We start from the raw sequence: 20,063 nt of genomic DNA on the forward strand, positions 1-20,063 counted from the left end.
GATGATTGAGTCCCAAGGCAGCCCTTGCCTCAAGTCAGTTGTTCCAAAAGGCTGGTATTATTTATGACAGGATAAGCAATAATCTTTGCGCTGGTTCCAAGGTTTCTATCCACAGGCATATAATTGTGCCCGATGTCTAGGTCGTCGATATGATCTTGCTCTTGCCAGCGCTGGGGGTCCCAATGTCGTCTCTTGTGTTCTTTTGCAAGTGAATGCACTGGTGTCTTTCTGACTGCATTCTCTAGAATCATAACAGACTACAAAGTACCCCACCACAGACCCTGATTACATAGGTTGCATAAAGGTCCCGCACTTACCTATCATTCAGGTCTGGTTGCTACTAGTCCTTACTTTGATTATATTTAAATATATGTCTGGAATCACAGGTCGATAACTTCGAATATCGTGTTCCAGTTACTTGTCCGGTCGATCAGATATCCATTTCCTGTGTGCTCATAAGCAATGTACAGAAGTAATGCACTGCCTCGCGCTAGCCCCCTTATTGCGCCCAGGTAATATGCCCGTGCCACTGTCAGCTAGAAGCTCTTCACTTCATTTATTTAACCATCCCATGCTTCTAATTTCAATTACACCATTATTTGAGCCCCATTCTATCGCACGATGTCTGGTCTCGAGGTCGTTGGAATCGTCGCTAGCATAGTTCAAGTCGCAGACCTCGGAGCCAAAATATCAGTCAAGCTGTGCTCCTTCTACCGCACCGTGAAAACCGTGAACGACTCTATGCGAAGTCTATCTAGTGACGTGTCTCTCACCTGCAGTGTGCTCCACGAACTTGGGAAAGCCCTCAAGCAGGATTCCCAGACGAAACTGTGTTCCTCTGGAGCCTTCAGCACTACCGAGGATGTCTTGAAAGAATGCAGGGAAATCTTCGAGAAAATCGATGGTGAAATTGAGAAGCGTGACCAAGAAAAAGCAACGAATCCACTTCTTCGTGCGGCTCAAAAGATCACATTAGGGTTCCACGGCCCAGATCTGGACCTGTTGAAGTGTAATTTGGAGAGATTAAAATCTACCATGTTGCTAATGCTAAATGTCCTCATGTATGCAGGGCAAGTTCGCAGGTACGTTCAATTTGAGTGGGGATTACATATATATATATTGACAATAATTAGGAGAGACTTGAAAGTCACGCTTACCGATCAGCGAAATCTAATCCAACAACTTGTTGAGGAAAAGAAAGAGAACGATACTACATTTCACCAATTAAGTCAACCTGCACCTGCGGTTGCCCTGAGAGTAGAAGAGCCCCTTCAAGCGTCTACCAGAGCTTTGAGCATAGAGCCAAAGCCTTTATCTCCACATTCTACGCTTCCTTCTCCAACGGAAGTCAAAGAGTATGCATCTCTCGTTCGAAAGCTGCTTAGCGAGATCGACACGTGCCATTCTAGCCTAGAACAGAGCCGAGTCCTCCGAATCAGGAACGGTGTCGCAAATGTGCACTCGATGGAAGTTTCTCTTTTCCAGCACACCTACGGACACTCTGCAACTCGGGCTCTGCATGACCCTTTCTTCAAATTCAGGGACTCTTGCTTTCCTAGGCCTAGAAGCCATACCGGATGGCAACATCCTTTAGATTTGCCTGTTGTCGATGTTGCAGAACCAGACGTAGGCCATTCTTCAGCCAGCCGTCAAACCGACACGTCAACAATCCTCAATGAAGACGACGACAGCGCAGCTGATATCGCACCGATATGCCACCAAAATGACACCCAATTACCCTATTCCAGGAGGTACCTCGTAATCGAAACGGGCAGGCCCACGCAACACGAGAGAACGAATTACCCTATAATCTCTAGGAAGCAGTATAAGAGCCCAGACTTGTCTCAACTCGGCCTCTACGCGCGGGATGCAGCCGCAAAGAATGACGCACGCCTACGTGATGCTAAAACAGTGAATCGGGACGTAGAAGAATTGTTCCTACAATGGACAACACTGACGCGAGAAGAGATGGAGGTAGATGTGAAAAAGAAGGTGGATGAGAACAAATGATACATGGCAATGACTTGAGGAACTTTCTATTTATTATCAAGAATTCTTGTTTAACGGGTATAGATTCAATTGACTTCTAGATATGCATATATTGTACGCTGTAGTCGATCATATCCGAGATGGGTAACAGCCAACAGTGGCGAACATCACCAAGTCTTACTATATTATAATTACCGATCGATCTCGATCGGAAGTAAGTCTAGATTGATTTTGAGATTGAATGAGTAAATACTAGTATTGTTGTATATTTTGCAGGGTTCATCTGAAAATATATAAATTGGTAGGGTGCCAGGTTTGAAAAGGAACAGGTTATATCATGCAATATATATATCCAATTCCCCGGAATATATAATCCTAGGACAATATCATCATACAATATAGAGCCGATCGATCCAAAAAAAGCAAAATTGCCAAGACGTAGAGGCAAATCTTGATTTCGGAAGTTGATAACCGGAGAATTTCCACCTTGTAGCCGTTGCACGACTTACGATATCTCCAGATGTATGCATAGTAACTACAATTAGTCTATTAGTCTATAATACCCCGTACTATTTAGACAATAATATAAATTGACAAGGTATTAAGAATATTCCTTGAATTTTCACGATGATATCAGCCAATGACTTGTGTGGCTGAACTCTCCACCCAAATAGATTAAAATGATCTCATACGGCCTACGCTCTATGTCTGACAGGCACCCCGACCGTGGCCCTATTTTGCTTGTTGTACTTTCTAGCTTCTAAATATATTTACAAATAGTCACACAAATATCGTAGGTGGTTTGTGAAAATCGTCATCTGTTGAACAAGATGCTTCTTGCGTGGGGTAAATGGCTGTTTATGTAGATTAACTGTTCCCGTGGAGAAATATCAAGTTGGTGGATTGTTGCACTGTTCAAGAGTTTTCATATAAATTCTGATGTAATGATGATTCGGGGTGCATAGAGAGGGCGAACAGGAATTTTCTATTTTTTCTTTTTTTCCTTCAAACAGGGACAGTGACAGGCAAGTGACAAGTGACAGGAGGCAAATTCGACAGTGGACACCGTATTTGATAGATCTCTGATTTGTTTCCACGTTTACCATAGCGTGGCTTCGGGGATAATCCATGGCACTAGCCTGACATTCGACCAATCATGTTGCTTTTTGGGGTGAAATTGTCCGGAAAGCCTAGAACCTTGGGACAGTCAGGAACATGAGATGGGAGAATTCACTGAAGTTTCTGCCGGGAGAAGAGATTTTCGCTGATGCAACGAATGAAACATCTATATTTCGAGCCTAGGCGCATGTTATTACAAGATATTGGTGCCTCCGAGTTGTACAGACAGTCAAACTCCAGCGTTAAAGCAGCACAGAGCTCCACCTCCGCCCTCCTTCTACTCCCCGATTTAGCCACAGTCCCCTTATACCCCAGTCCCGGGCCTCTGATTCGTGCATCCAACTTGCAATACTGTATGGATCAACCATTTCCCAGACAAAATATCCAAGAAGTCATCTAATCGACCCCACTCCATGATGCCGATGATGCTACGCCCTACCATGCTCTAGCCCCTGCACAGTGCACACTTTGTATAGATTAACTTATGACGATCTTCCCCGAACAGGGATTTCAAGCAAAAAAATAATAATGGGCGAAACCGTTATGATATCAACGGTTGATGACGTAGTAAGCTCTGCAAGTATCGTGCCTGGTTACAGTCTGATAGTATACTTGGTTCGATGATATCAGAATCATTGAACTGTTTATATAAACCCCTGAACCGCGCTGGATGTTGATGTTATCATATTGATTATTCAAACCTATTCTATTTCTACCAATCTAGAAAACCACTATCATCCCGAACTATACCCTGTTCTCGGGACTTGTACATTATCATTACACTCTACGTTTTTACGAAGTATACCCCAAGCCTCTTTTAACGGAACACAACTGCATTTGCATATCCAATTTGCAATTCCCCTGAATTTTGATTCACAACAAACTCAACCATCCAACCCCAAACCAAACAAACAATGTCCTCTGTGAAGAACGCACCCCCAAGCTGGGCTCCAAGGCCGGAACCCCCGCCAAAACCCGCAAAGCCTCCGGCTCCAGCGCAGCAAGCAAGCCCAGCACCTCCTCCGGAACCCCCAAGCCCTTGAAGAAGACAACCACACCCCGGAAGCTCTCCCAGAAAGCCCCCGAACCACTCGACGACGACATCGAAGAGCAATCTATCCCCGAGACACCCTCGCCAAAGTCAAAGAAGCGCTCCGAACAGCGTCGCCCCATCTCCCCACCCGACGACGCCTCCCAGGCGCCTTCCGCCTCCGGCTCCGCAGCCCCACTCGGCCGCACCGCCTCCGGTCTAAGCGGCAAGGCTAAGAGCGTCGCCAGCAAGACAAAGGAGACAGCCCAGCAAAGTACCGAGACCGTCGAAAATGCCGCGGAAAATGCCACCGATAACCTGCCCGTGCCATTTGACCTTTCCGCATTGAAGGGTCTTCAGGTCGCCGAGGGTGGAGATATCCTTGGAAAACATGGAAACCCCATTGGCAAGGTTGTCGAGGGCGATGCGGAGGATCTTGTCGGACAGACTGTTGGAGATGACGGCGAGATTGTCGATGAGGATGGCGATCTGATTGGTCGCGTTGATATCCTCCACGAGGTCGCCGATCAGGCTAAACATGCCGCTGAAGACGCACAGGAGGAGGCTGGAGAGGTTGATCTGGGCAATGTTGTTACGGATCTTGCTCAGCTTGAAGGTCTTCCTGTTTCTGATGGTGGTGTTATCAAGAACGCTGCTGGTCAGATCGTCGGCCGTATTGTTGAGGGTGACCCAGAAGATCTTATTGGATATACCCTCAATGATGACGGCGAGATCGTCGATGAAGAAGGCGACGCCATTGGTCGTGTCGATCTGGTTCCTGTTGAGGAGCAGAAGAAGGCCATTGAAGGTGTTGCTGATGATGCCGCTTCGAAGGCTGGTGGCGCCAAGGACGATGTTGAGGATCAATACGAAGATGCTCAGGATGGTCTCTCCGCAACTCAGGCCAAGAGCACTGTTGACGGCGCGGCTGATGAGGTCGACGACGATGTTTCCGATGTCGAAGGAACTGCCGACAAGGCTAAGTCCACTGCCGAAGATGGCAAGAGCAAGATTGACCTCGAAGACAATGTCGAAGGCGCCAAGTCTACTGCTGATGATGCCGCCTCCGACGCTGCTTCCGACGCCGAAGATGCTACTGATGCCGTCGAGGGCACTGTCGACGATGCTAAGTCCACTGCCGAAGATGGCAAGAGCAAGATTGACCTCGAAGACAATGTCGAAGGCGCCAAGTCTACTGCTGATGATGCCGCCTCCGACGCTGCCTCCGATGCTGAGGACGCCACTGATGGTGTGGAAGGTGCTGTTGACGACGCCACAGCCACTGCCGGAGACACCGCCGAAGATGCGACTGAAGACGTCGATGAGACTGCCGAGGATGCTGCCGATATCGAGGCACGTACCCCCGACATCAAGACCCTCGAAGGCATGGTCTGCAACAAGCGCGGCTACATCATCGACCAAGAGACCGGCAAGCCCGTCGGCGAACTCACCGAAGGCGACCCAAAGAAACTGGCCAAGCTCGGCGTCACCCTTGACGACAAGGGCCAGTTCTGGGACAACCGCGGCAACGTCATCGGCCAAGCCAAGGCACTCCCAGTCGAGAAGGACGAGGACGCAGAAGGCCCCTTCTCCGGACTTGAGGGCCTAGTCGTCAACGAAGACGGCTTTGTCGAAGACGAGAACTCCACCCGCGTCGGCCGTCTGATCGAGGGCGACGCGAAGAAACTGAGCGGCCGTGGCGTCGACGAGGATGGCGATATCCTCGATCGCAATGGTAACGTCATTGGACGCGCTGAGCGTCTCGAGCCCGAGGAGGAAGAGCCCGAGGCGGAGGAAGAGGCTGCTCCTGATTTCTCTGCTGTCAATGGCCTCACCTGCAACAAGGCTGGCTATGTTATCGGACCCGAAGGATACCCTATCGCTCGTGTTGTGGAGGGTAACCCTAAGGAGCTTGCTGGCAAGAAGATCGAGGACGGCGAGATCTACGACGGAAAGAAGGTCGTTGGTCGCGTCGAACTCATTCCTGAGGATGAACTCGAGAGCAAGCCCGAGGGTGCCTTCGCTGGCATGGAGGGCCTGTTCGTGAACAAGGATGGATTCGTCGAGGACGATGAAGGATCCGTTGTTGGTCAGCTTGTTGAAGGTGACGCCAAGAAGCTTCGTGGTCGTGCTGTCGACGAGGATGGCGACATCACCGATAAGCACGGAAATGTCATTGGACGGGCCGAGCGCCTCGAACAAGAGGAAGAGGCTGGTCCAGATCTATCCGTTCTCAATGGCCTCACCTGCAACAAGGCCGGCTATGTCATCGGGCCCGATGCATACCCCATTGCCCGTGTTGTGGAGGGTAATCCTAAGGAGCTTGCCGGCAAGAAGATCGAAGACGGCGAGATCTACGACGGAAAGAAGGTCGTCGGCCGTGTTGAGCTTATCCCTGAAGATGAACTCGAGAGCAAGCCCGAGGGTCCCTTCGCCGGTATGGAGAGCCTGTTTGTGAACAAGGATGGATTCGTCGAAGATGATGAAGGGTCCATCGTTGGTAAGCTTGTTGAAGGCGACGCGAAGAAGCTTCGTGGTCGCGCTGTCGACGAGGACGGCGAAATCACCGACAAGTACGGCAATGTCAAGGGTCGTGCTGAGCCTTACGAGCCTCCTCAGGAGGAGGAGCCCGTCGAGGAGGACCTCTCTATCCTCGAGGGCAAGGTTGTCAACAAGGCCGGCAATGTCGTTGACCCCGCCACTGGAGCTGTCGTCGGACGCATCGTCGAAGGCGACAAGCGCCTCGCTGGATGCAAGGTCGACGGCAAGGGCCAGATCTGGGGTGACAACGGCAAGGTCGTTGGACGCGCCGAGCTCATTCCCGGCGCCGAGCAACACAAGGCCGAAGGACCATTCTTCGGTTTCGACAACGCTGTCGTCGGCAAGGACGGAGTCGTTCTTGACGGCGAGAAGATCATCGGACGTCTGATCGAAGGTGACGCCAAGCGCCTTCTCGGCCGCAAGGTCGACGAAGACGGTGATGTCTCCGACAAGAACGGAAACACCATCGGCAAGGCCGAGCGCTGGGAGCCCGAGGAGAAGAAGCGCGATGTCAACCCCATGTCTGGTCGCAAGGTCAACAAGGAGGGCGAAGTTCGCGATGCGGACGGCGAACTCATTGGCAAGCTTACTTCGGGTAATCTCGCCACTCTGGTCGGCAAGGTCATCGACGACAACGGCTATGTTGTTGACAACGAGGGCAACAAGATCGGCGAATGCACCTTGCTCGAACACATTCCCGAGCCCGAGCCTGAGCCTGAAGTCGAAGAGCCCGAAGAGGAGCCCGAGGAGGGTCCCACCCCCGAAGAGCAGGAGGCTGCGGCTAAGGCCGAGTCTGACCGCCAGCTCGCGCAGAAGATGATCTCCATCCTCAGCCAGACTCTTGATAAGGTCAAGCCTATTTGCAAGCAGATCACTGATGCCTGCGACAAGGCCGACCGCACGCCCAAGGAAGAGCTTGACGAGGAGAAACTTGTTCAAACCGTCAAGCCGCTTCTCGAAGAGGGTGGCCGCATTCTCCAAGAGTGCAATGGTGCCATCCGTGGACTTGATCCCGATGGACGCATTGCTGCCACAGCCAAGGCCCGCGCTGCTGCTCGCGATGCTACTCCCGAGGAGTACCAGCTTGCCGACATGATCAAGGAACTCACTGAGACAGTCATCAAGTGTATTGACAACGGCAAGAGACGCATCGCTGACATGCCTCATGCCAAGAAGAAGCTGAACCCCCTCTGGGGATTGCTCTCTGAGCCCCTGTTCCAGATCATTGCTGCCGTTGGCTTGTTGCTTACCGGTGTCCTTGGACTGGTTGGTCGTCTCCTCGATGGTCTTGGTCTTGGTGGATTGTTGAGTGGTCTGCTTGGCAGTCTTGGTTTGGACAAGTTGATTAACGGACTTGGTCTGGGCGGTTTGACTGATGCTCTTGGCCTTGGTGGAAAGAAGTGAAAAGCCTAACGAATTTGGTTGAACTTTGTGGCGGTTTTGTGATTTTATTTGTTTCTTTCTGCCAGCGTTGATGGCCTTGGTGTTTGTACTTTTCTAATTTCCTGTACTATGTATGATTTGACTTCTTCACGAAGATTAATGAACTTTGAACTTCATTTTGATTCATTTTGATCTATTCACAATTATTAATAGTCTCGTAAGTACAGATATGCAGCAGGGTACATTTTCCATGCTTGGTTTCATCAAAATCCCTCGTGGAGTTGTTATATCTTTTCATCAGATCAAGATAATAACACATATGTAGAAGGGATGGACATGTTCATAATTACAAGGTGTGAACATTTTAACAATGCACCACTCAGGGCAATTTTGTGGCAATGCCACCGGGGCAACGACCCAATTCATCTAGTGTCGATCGTTGATTCTTCCATAGAGATGGCGTGGCGAGTACTAAGTCAATGGGTCTTTGATTGGTCAGTCGAAGCGCGAGACTGAACTGTGTGGGACGATTCACCGAGGTTGCGATAAGCTCTATCTCTCGCGGCACCCTTATCCTTTCGGATGGTGAGGCAGTTGATTCCGAGGAAAGTGGTAATCCGGTTGATGACGAGGACCGCCCAGTGCATGTAGATCACCAGGGCGAAGAAGAAGTAGCACCAGAGGTACAGCAGTTCCAACCATGGGGCAATGGCCGGGAAGCCGATCATGGGCAGGTTAATGAGGACCGCACCGCCAACGAGGGGAGCCTGCATCACAGTCCAAAGGGGGAAGGGCTGTCTGAGAAGATGGGCCAAAATAATCATGGTGGTCATGCGTCCGAAGACGAATGCGATGACCCAGCAGAACAAAACGAGGTGGTTCCCGGAAAGAATAGTCGAGTAAGGCGAGAAAAGCCAGGCGATGTTGCAGAAGGTGAAGACGATCATAGGCACCCACTCCTTAAGCAACGGGGTGAAGGGCAGGCCCTGCTTCTTGCGGGATTCAGCCACATTCATAACACATCCGGGGAGATGGCCGAGGAAGAAGCCACCCAAGAGAATGGGGACCCAAAGGTCCTTCATCGAGCTGTTGCCGAAGATCTGGGGGAAGTTAAGGAACCCAACGATCGGCTGAGACCAAATTCCGGGGCCCCAAATTCCGGAAGCAACCATGATCGAAATGGCGATGAGGAGGCCCTCGGTCGGGCCATTGAAGTAGCCGAGGTAGAGGGTGTGGGTGTGGAAGGTCTCCCATGTCGAGAAATACATGGCCAGGCAAGGCACAATTGCGGTCCAAGCACCAAGGTGCGTGGATCCGTATCCCATGGCGGCAGTCGAAAGCAGACTGGCAAGAGTGCAGTTCAAAGAGTCGATACCGTGACTGTACCTGATTAGTGATCCATCCATGACTTTGCAGAGAGTGGTACAAACTCAAAAAGTTCTCCGAGTCCGCTGGACGTTCCAGTTCGACGTGCCTGTTTACCATCCACATTGTCGAGAGTAGAATACCTATTTGTTGTCAGTTGAGAATCATCTAGATGGAGGGGTAGCCGGTTACTCACATCCACATGCCAAGAGCAAAGCTGTAGTAAATCCATGCGGGGCCCTGGAATATCTGGTTAACTCGCCACTTCCGACAAAACTCCAAGGAACAAGGAACAGAAATACTCACGGGTCCCACCATATCTGGCACGAAAATCTGAATAACAAAGATATTGGCCACGATCCACATGAACCCAAGAAGGGTCACCATGTTCGGGGCCATCCACATAGGCACAACCTCGACGAAGGCATTCCACTAAACAGGGACAAGTCAATTCTTTGTTCTGATGTAAAGCAACCTGTGCAAGGTGCCATGATTGTCATACGTAGTGCTTCAAGATATACCGAGAAATGAACGACTTGTCGACAGCCGAGTATTTGTAGGACTTAAGGGGTAGGAGGGCCTCGTCGGAGAGGGAATCTTGGGTCTCTGTAGGGGTTAAACGGTCGAATTAGCAAATGAGTCGGAATGAATATGCCGATTACAGTCTTCATATCACTAACCCTGGACCATTCGATAGATTGCGCTCATTTTTGAGGATTGGGCTGTCACGCGCGGAGTTGTAGTATAGTCGGGGTAAACACCAGCACCTCAGTTCATAGCGAGGTCGGCAAACAAGTGGGTAAAATGGACAAATACACAGCAAATCAAATCATGCCTTTAACAACAAATGTTGTCTATCGAGAATACGGAGAGAAGGAGGAGTGGGAAATCCTTCAGGATGGATTTTCAGGTCGAAATCACGTGCCTTGCTCCGCATCGGGAACGCGAACAAGGGAAGCTTGACTTGACCAGGGATTTGCTGGTGCATTGTTCAGACTGAGTCGCATTGTCGCAGATTGTTGCCCTTGAACTTGTTATTTGCGCCTCACCTGAGACTTCGCTTATCCTCCGGTCTCCCTCAGCGCCTCGCGATACTCGACCGTGATCCTTAATCGCGTAACCGCCCATCTCGCATTTCACCGTCATCTGGAGCTCGAATCTGCGCCACGCGAACTGCTCTTCGATTTTTCTCCGTCCTCGTCACTACAATCATATATCGAGTCTGGTTGGACATGACGGTGGATGGTCTTCAAAGCGCTCCCCGCGCATCTCGTCACTGAGGAATCTTCACGATGCCGGGTGTTGTCGACCCCGTTGGTGCTGCGGCACGTCCGTTTGATCTGGGATTCAACGTTGGACATCAGAAAGTCGAACTTGAGATCGATCTCGCCTCCAAAAGTCTCAGAGGAAAGACGGAAATCACAATTCACCCTCGCCGCAGAGATCTAGGGACGATTTGGTTGAATTTTCGACAAGGCGAGATCAAACAACTGAGCGTTAACGGTAAACCTGCAACAACAAAATACACCGATCAATACGAGTCACTACAACTGTACGGCGTACAATATCACGAGCGATTGACACCAAAGATCCACAGCCTCTTACAAACTCCTCCGAGACCTACCCTGCCCATCACGATTCCAAAGGGCGTCCGCATCGATGAACTGGATCCCTCTTCAGCCGAAGCACAGGATCAAATCGCCCTCCAATCTACTGTCGACAATGTGGATGGTCCTTCGAGTGCCAGGGCGCCAGAGGCAAACCTTCCACGATTCACGTCTCTGACTGTGAACATCGAATTTGTTATTGATAATATTCGGGATGGCTTACAATTTGTCGGCGTCGAAAATGGAGACCGAAGGTATCCTCATGCCTACACCACCAACTCACTCGAATCTGGTATCGGCTGTCCCTTGTTTCCATGCGTGGATGATATGTCCTCGCGATGTACCTGGGAAGTTTCCATCACATGTCCTAGTTCTCTAGGTGATGTTTTCAACCGCAAGAGCCAAGACGCGTCCGGTGCAATAATCCCATCCCACCCCAAAGCGCCGAGCCGCCAGCTTTCTGCGGAAGATGAGGGCCTTGACATGTCCGTGGTGTGCTCCGGCGACTTGACTGATGACATTGTCGACCCCAAAGACCACACCCGCAAGACAGTTTCGTTTGCATCATATTCACCATTAGGAGCCTTGCAAATTGGGTTCGCCATCGGTCCCTTCGAGTATGTCAACCTGGCCGACTTTCGCGAAAGTGACCAGGATGAGCAACTTGGCCAAAATGCTATTCCTTTGCACGCATTCTGCCTTCCAGGCAGAGCCGACGAAGTGCAGAATAGCAGTTTTCCCATGGCTCAAGCGATTGACTTTTTCTCCTTGTCGTACGGCTCATATCCATTCGGAAGTTACAAGATTTGTTTCGTCGACGATCTCCCAACTGACAGCCTTCCCACTGCGTGCATGTCGGTCTGCAGCAGCCATCTTCTCTTCCCAGCGGAGATGATTGACCCCATGTATGACTCTACTCGGGCTCAGGTGCACGGTCTAGCATGCCAGTGGACTGGAATCAATATCATCCCTAGCGAGCCCTCAGATACATGGGTGACAGTTGGTGTGGCGTGGTACATCACAGATACGTTCATGAGAAAGCTTTGCGGAAATAATGAATACCGTTTTAGACTGAAGCAGGCGTCTGATCAAGTCTGCGACCTGGATTTTGAGCGCCCCTCGATATACGACATGGGTACCATTCTCAAGGTTGACCCCTCCGAATATCGCTTTGTTGCATTGAAAGCGCCTTTGGTCTTGTTCATTCTTGATCGTCGACTGACCAAGGCAAGTGGCAAAGCCACAATGTCGCGCATTATTTCTCGGCTTTTCCTGAACTCTCGCATGGGCGATATACCCAATGGAGCCGTCACCACGTCCCTGTTCCAAAAGACCTGTGAGCGACTTGGTCACGCGAAATTAGACGTCTTCTTCCAACAATGGGTATACGGCGCGGGATGCCCACGATTCCAAGCGACCCAACGATTCAACAAGAAGAAGCTCGTTGTTGAAATGATGATCAGACAGGTTCAATCTGAACCACAGCCTCCTCGTGATCTCGACAAGGATTCCTTCTTGCGTGATGTGAAGGAAGAGGTCCGGCACGTCTACGCGGGCGCAGTTCAGCCGGTCTTCACAGGGTCGATGACCCTTCGGATTCACGAAGCAGATGGAACTCCTTATGAACACATTGTTGAAATCAAAGAGGGGGTCACCAAGTTCGATATTCCATACAACACGAAGTACAAAAGGCTCAAACGGAACAAAAAGCAGAGAGAAAGAGCCGTCGCCTCGGGCGATACTGAAGTTCAAGAAGAGGTTCTACTTTACTGTCTGGGAGATGTGCTTCAGACCGAAGAAGAGACACAGGCTTGGCGTTTGGCTGACTGGACGAAAGAGGACGAAGAGCGAATGGGACAGGAATCCTATGAGTGGATCCGAATGGATGCAGACTTTGAATGGGTCTGTAAACTGTCTCTCGGTATGCCAGGCTACATGTATCTCTCGCAGCTTCAGCAAGATCGAGATGTTGTGGCTCAGCTCGAGGTGCGTAATGTTACTGTTTTCATTGATTGAACCATGATGCTAACCTTCTCAGTCATTGCAATACATGACTGCTCAGCGAGAGCATCCTCTCATTTCCACAATCTTTGTTCGCACACTCATGGATAGTCGATACTTCCATGGCATACGTACCACAGCCGCACGTGCCTTGGTAAAACATGCCAAGGATGAGATTGATTGGGTTGGACTGTATCACCTTGAGAAGGCGTTCCAGGAGCTTTTCTGTCTCCCGGGATCGCCCATGACTCGTTCGAATGACTTCTCCGATCGAGCGGCCTACATACTCCAGCAAGTCATCCCTGACGCAATCTCTAAAGTCCGTGACAACAGTGGCAAAACTCCATTAAGAGTGAAACGATTCCTCTTCGATAAACTCAAGTTCAATGACAATTCGAACAATGAGTACTCAGACAACTTCTATGTTGCCTCCTTGATGAAGTCACTATGCCACGCGATGCTTGGCAAGGGCGAGTCGCGGACAGATGAGGAATTAGACCATTTCGACATGGAACGTGTGCTTGAGGCTCAGGCCGAGGAGCAATTGGACAAGGATGCCATTGCCGAGTTCGACCGCTACCGACGAATGGACGAATGGTCTAGCTCTTTCCAGAACCTCTACTCCAGAGCTGCACTTCAATGCCAGGCTCAATTAATGCAAGCCAAGATGATGGACATGGATTTGATGCGTTTCATCCCATATACGCGAGCAGGAACCTATGATCTTCTCCGGATACAAGCCTTCCAATGCTTGGTCGACCTGGATATTTCCCAGAGCCCGGAGCTTCTTCGATGGCTCATGTTCACATTGTCGGCCGATTCATCGCCCTGGATACGCCACCAAGCTTTAAGTTTGCTCGGTCAGACCTTAGCACAGATTGCCTTTGGTCGTCCTCAACAAACCGAAGCCTCCCAAAACGATGGTTTGATCATCGAACAAGAATCCTCCACCCAAATCCGCCGAGACGACATCGCACGACGCCAGACCATCCCTGGCGCCATTGAAGCCCTCAAACGAGAACTTGCTAGCGACACATCTATGAAGGAAAGCATGTGGGCAGCATGCAACTCGCCGTGCATGGGCCTCCTAGAGCTATCCGAGCTCACTGATCTTTGCCGTACGCTGTACGACCCAATCACCTCTAAGCTCGTGCGAATGAAACTTCCTCGATACTGGAGTGTACAAAATCAAGGTCACGGCAAGTTACGGTTCTATCGATCTACCAAAGCCCGCATGGGTCCGTCTTCCAAGCGCAAGCGCGAGGATCAGGGCATGCACGCACCTTCATCAACCCGCATCACGTTCAAGCAGACCAAGACTGGCCTGGTCCCAGGAACTCCAACTCCTAATCATCTCCCCAAAATTCACATCCCCAGACCATCCCCTGCACCAAGCGCAACCTCCAAAACCCCTGCCACATCTACACCGAAGCTAAAGCTCAAGTTTGGTGGTCGACCAACATGAATATCCCACGTTGTTCCTTCGAATATCACATGTATTTTACCATTATCTCTTTATTATTCTGTCCTTTGCCATTAACTCAGGCAGGAGGATGAAACCCAAGCATGCTCCTAGGCGCCATATCGATTCAGCTTTATCTTCCGATTTCAATACCAGCTATGCCTTATGTTCATACTCCCTGGTAAATCTGTAGTGTAGGTGTAGCCAGTCAAAAAGTCATTGGGGGTAGCCATGGTAGTCTAACATGCGCCCTGGCAAACGAGCAGGAAAAAAATAGAACAGAAAAAAGGTTTTGATTGTTCCCATAAGAGAAACCGACCCAGAAACTCCCAGTAGCATTAGATCTTTTCCCAGCACTCGGTGATGGAGTGGTGCCTATGTGCGTGCCCCTTCAAAAGAAACGTCGTAGATGGTGTGCGTAGATGTGTGGCTTATTTATCGGTTATGCGCTCGAGGGCCTCGAGCATCACGACGGAGTTTCCGCGGATGACCTGATAGAACGAATATTCGTTAGCAGGGGTTCTTCTTGGTACCAGGCGATAGGGATTGAACGTACGATCATGCCAATGGAAACCTTCTCTCCACCCTCCTTCTCCTCGAATGCCTCATCCAGAACAATGTTCATGAAGACCTGCGCGAAAGCGTTAGTTATTCCGCGCTTGATCGGTACGGTCATCCTCCCGGCGCTCCGGGTGATGCAAGAGGTACCACGACATCACGAAAGCCGGACCAAGGGGTGTAGACATACATCGTAGCCTCGGAGGATACCAATGACTTTGCGGTTGCCGTTCAGTTGGCAGAAGACCCGCTTCTCCATGTACTGCAGAAAAGAGACGATGTCAGCTGGGATCCCGGGACAAAAAGAGCGCATATGGTGGGTAGAGCACTAACCTTCTTCAATTCAGGCTGAGCTTGAGGCATATTGGGCGAGTTGGTTGGGTATCTTGGGGTTTGGCAAGATTCAAGTCACCGCAGTGGCTTTGGGAGTTTGGTGCAAGCTGGACCGGAGAAATGATATTCCGGATATGAGATACGCGATAAGAGCTGCCCACTGTGTAGCTCACACGTTCACGCCACCAACTTGCATCACTTTGTTCTCGCCGTACCTCACTGCTGAGTACTTTCAAATATGAGCTCTAGATTTGCCAATCGCAGAAAGCCCCGCAAGGTTGGTGGGGATGACGAGGAGGAGGATGGAGGCGCTGCGCCAGGTATGTGGGCTAAGATTACTTTTTTTCTACCCTAGATATTCGCCTACCGAGCTCGAAGCTGACATGGAGATTTGCAGAGCCAGTTGTCAAGCGCCCAGCTGCCTTTAAGCCGAAGCAAAAATCTAAATTGCAGTTATCTTTTGGCCCCGAGACGTCAATGAAGGATGGTGACGAAGAAAGCGAAGTGGTCCTACCGAAACGCCTCGGTCTAGGGCGCAATGCAATTGAAAGGAGTGCTGTCCAAATCCCTCCAGTTGGCCAAGATCCAGACCGTCCTACCTATAGTCATGACTACTTGAAAGAACTTCGCGATTCCACGCCCTCAACACCGAAGACCAATACCGATGACGAAACCAGCAAGGCTGTGGATGTTGCAGCTAAATTCGGGGAGATTATGACTGTTCCGGGACAAGCGCACATCCCCAGCGAAGCTGAGATTCGGGAGAAGAAAGCCCGACGCGCACGCTTGGCTATGGAACACGGTGCGGAGGACGACGGTTTCATTTCATTGGACGCCAACGATGCAGCCCATGTTGATGACTGGGATGCGGTTGTACGAGGGGATAAAGATATCAAAGAAGCCGAAAATACAAGACTGATTCGGGATGATGAGGACTTTGCGGAAGGGTTTGAGGCCTTCACGGAGGATGGCAAGATGGCGCTCGGGCGGAAAGCAGAGCGCGCGAAGAAGCAGAAGGACCGTGAAGCAATGCGCGACCTCATCGAGGATGCCGAGGGTATATCTGATGAAGATGACTCTGACATGGAGGAAAAGGCTGCCTATGAAGCCGCTCAGGTTCATGCGGCCATGGGTCGTGGCAAGTCAGCCGGTATTGATCGTCCGAAGACTCCTCCCAAGGTGACATCTCTTCCACGACTGGCTAGCAGTTTTGAAAGATTGCGCATGTCTCTAGCGTCCATGGAAGTCGCAAAAACACAAATGATCAGCCGGATGGAGGATTTAAGAAAGGAGAAGGCAGATATCGCAATTCGTGAGGTGGAGATCCAGGCGATGATCAAAGAAGCTGGCGACAACTACGAGCGACTCAAGAAGGAAGCCGGTATTGATCCGACTGCAAAGCTCGATGCTTCCAGTGGAGCGCTGGAAAAGCCCCGAGGATTGGAAAGTATCGGTGCTCCTGTGCCCAGATCTATGCCGATAAGAGACTCGTCAATGGCGGATTCCTCGGATTCCAGTTTCGAGGATTCTTCGTAGCGCTTTCCTTGCACATGTACGTACCTGCCAGGCCTGGATTCTCAGCTTCACCGGTAACTCGATTCCCTTGCATTGTCTTCGTGGAGTCATTCTTGTTTCTTTTGATACCCAATGAACGAGTTCTGTATATTTATATTTTCATTTGCCTGCCCTTAGGTTCACTCCCTTCTTTCACTGGCAGCTACAAACTATATTCCTCGATCACTCTCAAGGCGCTAGGCAACCTGCACTTGCGAGATGACCCAGCTCTGTTTGGCAAATGGTTCACGCCTTATTAGCTGAAACGGACAAGTGTTGTGACTACAAATCGACTTGGTCGGAAATGCATTAGGATTGACAATATTGCTTCACTCCTAGAAAGCCAACTACGTTACACCAAAGTATCATTCATCGGACCGGAACTTCGAGCGAGCGATGTGATGCCGGACCTTTCCTTGTTTTTAGGCTGCGCCGCCATGCACAACTGCGCGCAGTCTCCTTTTCACAAGGCAGCACTCATCTGACGAACGAATGGGATACGAATGGGATACCACACATCGGAAAACAACTGTTACGTGCATGCCATGTGACACGGTTTGACTCTAGGAATAAGCTATTCCGCTGTCCACTGTCCACTGTCCACTGTCCACTGTCCACTGTCCACTGTCTGCGTAATATCATTACCACAGTCTCGCGATTCGAATGACCCACCACCAGGCAACTTTATATTGATAGGCTTCAACTTGTGCCTTGATCAGATGATTGAACTAAATCTACCTATCCAGAATTATGCCACAGCTATTAATCAGGCATTACCGATTCTGCATTGGTCCGCAAATGTTGATTGCTATGATGCTGAATTTATCGCTACGGGCCAGCACCAGAACAGACAAGGTTGGACTCAGCAAAGAAAAAATTCTGAAGACTCTCCCCCCAAAGATACAAACTTTGACGGCATGATACTTGTCAACTCTGAACATCGAACCACTCGTATCTAGGTTCTCGATTTCAATCTGTGCAGTATGCGGGAAGAACGAATGGCACTTGAACGGCTAGATGACTTGATAGCTCATCAACAAGACATCCCTACCTGAATTGGGGGGCAGGGCCATAATAAAACAGAGAGCAAACAGCGCGCTTTCAACTCCCGTTTCAACCTGATTTATTACCTCGTGCTTTCACCTCAAGTTCACTCTGTTCCCTACTTCACTCCACTTCATTTTATCCAATCCTCAATTCCTTTCCTTCAACTTGCTTCGCCCTAAAGCACAGCCTTCACTTCATTGCTTGCCAACCTGCACCGGCAAGCGTGTCCAGATGAGAATATCGCTTGTCGCGTTGAAGGGGGCTCACTCTATCATTATCTTGTCATGAATCTGTTCAATGTTGCTATAGCTAAATGAATTGAGCCATGCATTATTTTTATGAGCTGCGTACACTTGAACTTCAACTCCTAATACTAGACCTCACTATTAACGAACTCGTGCGGTCATCCTCGAACCAGTCACCTCCGGCAAGCTGGCGCGTTCATTCTGAAGTCGAGATGTGGACGGCTATGGGGGTTCTTACATTTCCCTAGGGATCAGATATTACAGCATCCATTTTAATGTCCGCGTGGACCTTATCCTGATCTTGGAGAATTGGTCAATTCGGTTACTTGAATTGTCAACAAGACGGTGCGGCCGGCCGGGACCATTTGGTCGTTTGCCTAAGATTTTCTCCTAATACGTACTCCGTGTCAGTCTCTCACTTTATTTTTCACATGTCTCGTAGACGCACATATTTTCTTTCTCACGGTGCTTACCTTTGTACATAGAAGAGGTTCTAATCGTATGGTAAATACCGGATAAACCAACAAGCCGGGATTTGTTTACAAGCCCTAGTCCTTCAAGAGTAGCTTTGCCCGAGTGCCCCTCCAATTCCTCTGGAAATCGTTTTCTCCCTTCAAACCCCATTGGCAATTGAAAGAGCATGGAAATTTTTGAGTTTTGTCTCCCCGATGGAGGGACAATCTCTGGACGGTTCAATTTCCCAAAACCTCAAACTTCCAGCCATTTACCGCTGATCGTCTGCATTCATGGCGGCAGCTATGACGCTGAGTATTTTGATGTCGATGAAGACCACTCCATTCTCAGCATCTCAGTATCGGCAAAAATACCCGTCATTTCCTTGACCAGACCGGGCTATGGATCCAGTTCCCCTGTCCCAACGGATGACAGGGATGAAGACACAACTTACGGCCAAGCCCAGGGAAAGTACCTCAATTCTATAGTATTACCCTTCCTATGGGAACAGTTCAAGGAACGTTCAGGAGCAACAGGCATTGTGATCATGTCTCATTCCATTGGCGCGATGATCTCCATCATCATAGCGGGGTCCCATACGGGAACCGAAGGCTATCCACTCTCGGGACTTATCACATCCGGGATAAGCACCGAACTGGGCCCGGGACCGCGAGGAGCCATGCTTCATCTATTAAACGAAACAACAGGCGTTGTGCAGTTCGATGAGACCCCAAAAGATGCCATAATGCTTCAAATCCCCATGAATCAATTCACGGATCCCCAAATGTGTCGCCACACAAAGCGTCTGAACTGGCCTCTGCCCCCTGGTGAACTCCACGATATCAATATGACTTGGCTGGACTATTGGCGCAAGTACTCGGACCGCGTCACTGTTCCGGTCATGCATGCCTTGGCTGAATTCGATGGCCTTTGGACTTATTCTCCAGAAGCATTGGAGGATTATAAGAATGCGTTCCCGAATAGTCCGCATGTTACCAGCGAGGTGGTTCCCATGGCTCCTCATTGTATCGAGTTGAGTCTCCAGAGCAAACCCTGGTACATGAAGTGCTGCTCTTTTGCCTTGCAGTGCGCTATTTGGGATGCTTTGCGGCCGACTTTGCCTCCTCCTACTGTGCCTGTGATTGTTCAAAAGACCGAAGAGGAAATCGACTCGGAGAATGAGATCGCTCCGCCTCAGGGTGGTATTACCACCCTTGTCTATACAACAACACGCTATGAGGCGAAGGGACCTTGAGACAACTGAGTGGCGCGTTGCGTACATGTACATAGAGTGTTCTGTCCATATGTGTGTATATATTATACCTTTGAAACATCTGTCCAGTAAGCACTTCTACCTTATAAATATGAGCGATTTG

The 20,063-nt window shown here is 50.0% G+C and overlaps 7 protein-coding genes across 7 annotated transcripts; 5 read left to right on the forward strand and 2 right to left on the reverse strand.

The window, feature by feature from the left end:
* Positions 1 to 621: 621 nt before the first annotated feature.
* On the forward strand, positions 622 to 2,010 carry N7517_003924 (uncharacterized protein; the record flags this gene model as incomplete). Its single annotated transcript, XM_056721654.1, has 2 exons — positions 622 to 1,082; positions 1,134 to 2,010. 2 exons carry the CDS (start codon positions 622 to 624, stop codon positions 2,008 to 2,010), a joined length of 1,338 nt encoding a protein of 445 aa, XP_056577904.1.
* Positions 2,011 to 4,022: 2,012 nt separating this feature from the next.
* Positions 4,023 to 8,083, forward strand: N7517_003925 (LEA domain protein; the record flags this gene model as incomplete). Its single annotated transcript, XM_056721655.1, has 2 exons — positions 4,023 to 4,031; positions 4,052 to 8,083. The coding sequence occupies 2 exons, from the start codon at positions 4,023 to 4,025 to the stop codon at positions 8,081 to 8,083; spliced, it is 4,041 nt and encodes a 1,346-aa protein (XP_056577905.1).
* A 455-nt stretch (positions 8,084 to 8,538) lies between these two features.
* N7517_003926 (uncharacterized protein) lies at positions 8,539 to 10,135 on the reverse strand (the record flags this gene model as incomplete). The annotated part of the gene is made up of 6 exons (XM_056721656.1): positions 8,539 to 9,442; positions 9,493 to 9,570; positions 9,624 to 9,667; positions 9,734 to 9,859; positions 9,930 to 10,033; positions 10,108 to 10,135. The coding sequence occupies 6 exons, from the start codon at positions 10,133 to 10,135 to the stop codon at positions 8,539 to 8,541; spliced, it is 1,284 nt and encodes a 427-aa protein (XP_056577906.1).
* Positions 10,136 to 10,719: 584 nt separating this feature from the next.
* N7517_003927 (transcription initiation factor TFIID subunit TAF2) lies at positions 10,720 to 14,500 on the forward strand (the record flags this gene model as incomplete). The annotated part of the gene is made up of 2 exons (XM_056721657.1): positions 10,720 to 13,020; positions 13,073 to 14,500. 2 exons carry the CDS (start codon positions 10,720 to 10,722, stop codon positions 14,498 to 14,500), a joined length of 3,729 nt encoding a protein of 1,242 aa, XP_056577907.1.
* A 428-nt stretch (positions 14,501 to 14,928) lies between these two features.
* N7517_003928 (putative small nuclear ribonucleoprotein SmG) lies at positions 14,929 to 15,447 on the reverse strand (the record flags this gene model as incomplete). Its single annotated transcript, XM_056721658.1, has 4 exons — positions 15,389 to 15,447; positions 15,246 to 15,317; positions 15,054 to 15,128; positions 14,929 to 14,988 (listed from the first exon to the last, which is right to left on the reverse strand). Exons 1-4 carry the CDS (start codon positions 15,416 to 15,418, stop codon positions 14,929 to 14,931), a joined length of 237 nt encoding a protein of 78 aa, XP_056577908.1. The 5' UTR covers positions 15,419 to 15,447.
* A 179-nt stretch (positions 15,448 to 15,626) lies between these two features.
* N7517_003929 (uncharacterized protein) lies at positions 15,627 to 16,924 on the forward strand (the record flags this gene model as incomplete). Its single annotated transcript, XM_056721659.1, has 2 exons — positions 15,627 to 15,708; positions 15,786 to 16,924. The coding sequence occupies 2 exons, from the start codon at positions 15,627 to 15,629 to the stop codon at positions 16,922 to 16,924; spliced, it is 1,221 nt and encodes a 406-aa protein (XP_056577909.1).
* Positions 16,925 to 18,874: 1,950 nt separating this feature from the next.
* Positions 18,875 to 19,942, forward strand: N7517_003930 (uncharacterized protein; the record flags this gene model as incomplete). The annotated part of the gene is made up of 1 exon (XM_056721660.1): positions 18,875 to 19,942. One exon carries the CDS (start codon positions 18,875 to 18,877, stop codon positions 19,940 to 19,942), a length of 1,068 nt encoding a protein of 355 aa, XP_056577910.1.
* Between the last annotated feature and the right edge of the window lie 121 nt (positions 19,943 to 20,063).

This window comes from Penicillium concentricum, assembly GCF_028827145.1.
Source record: "Penicillium concentricum strain IBT 3081 chromosome Unknown utg000002l_segment0_segment0, whole genome shotgun sequence".
In the NCBI taxonomy this organism is placed as follows: domain Eukaryota; kingdom Fungi; phylum Ascomycota; class Eurotiomycetes; order Eurotiales; family Aspergillaceae; genus Penicillium; species Penicillium concentricum.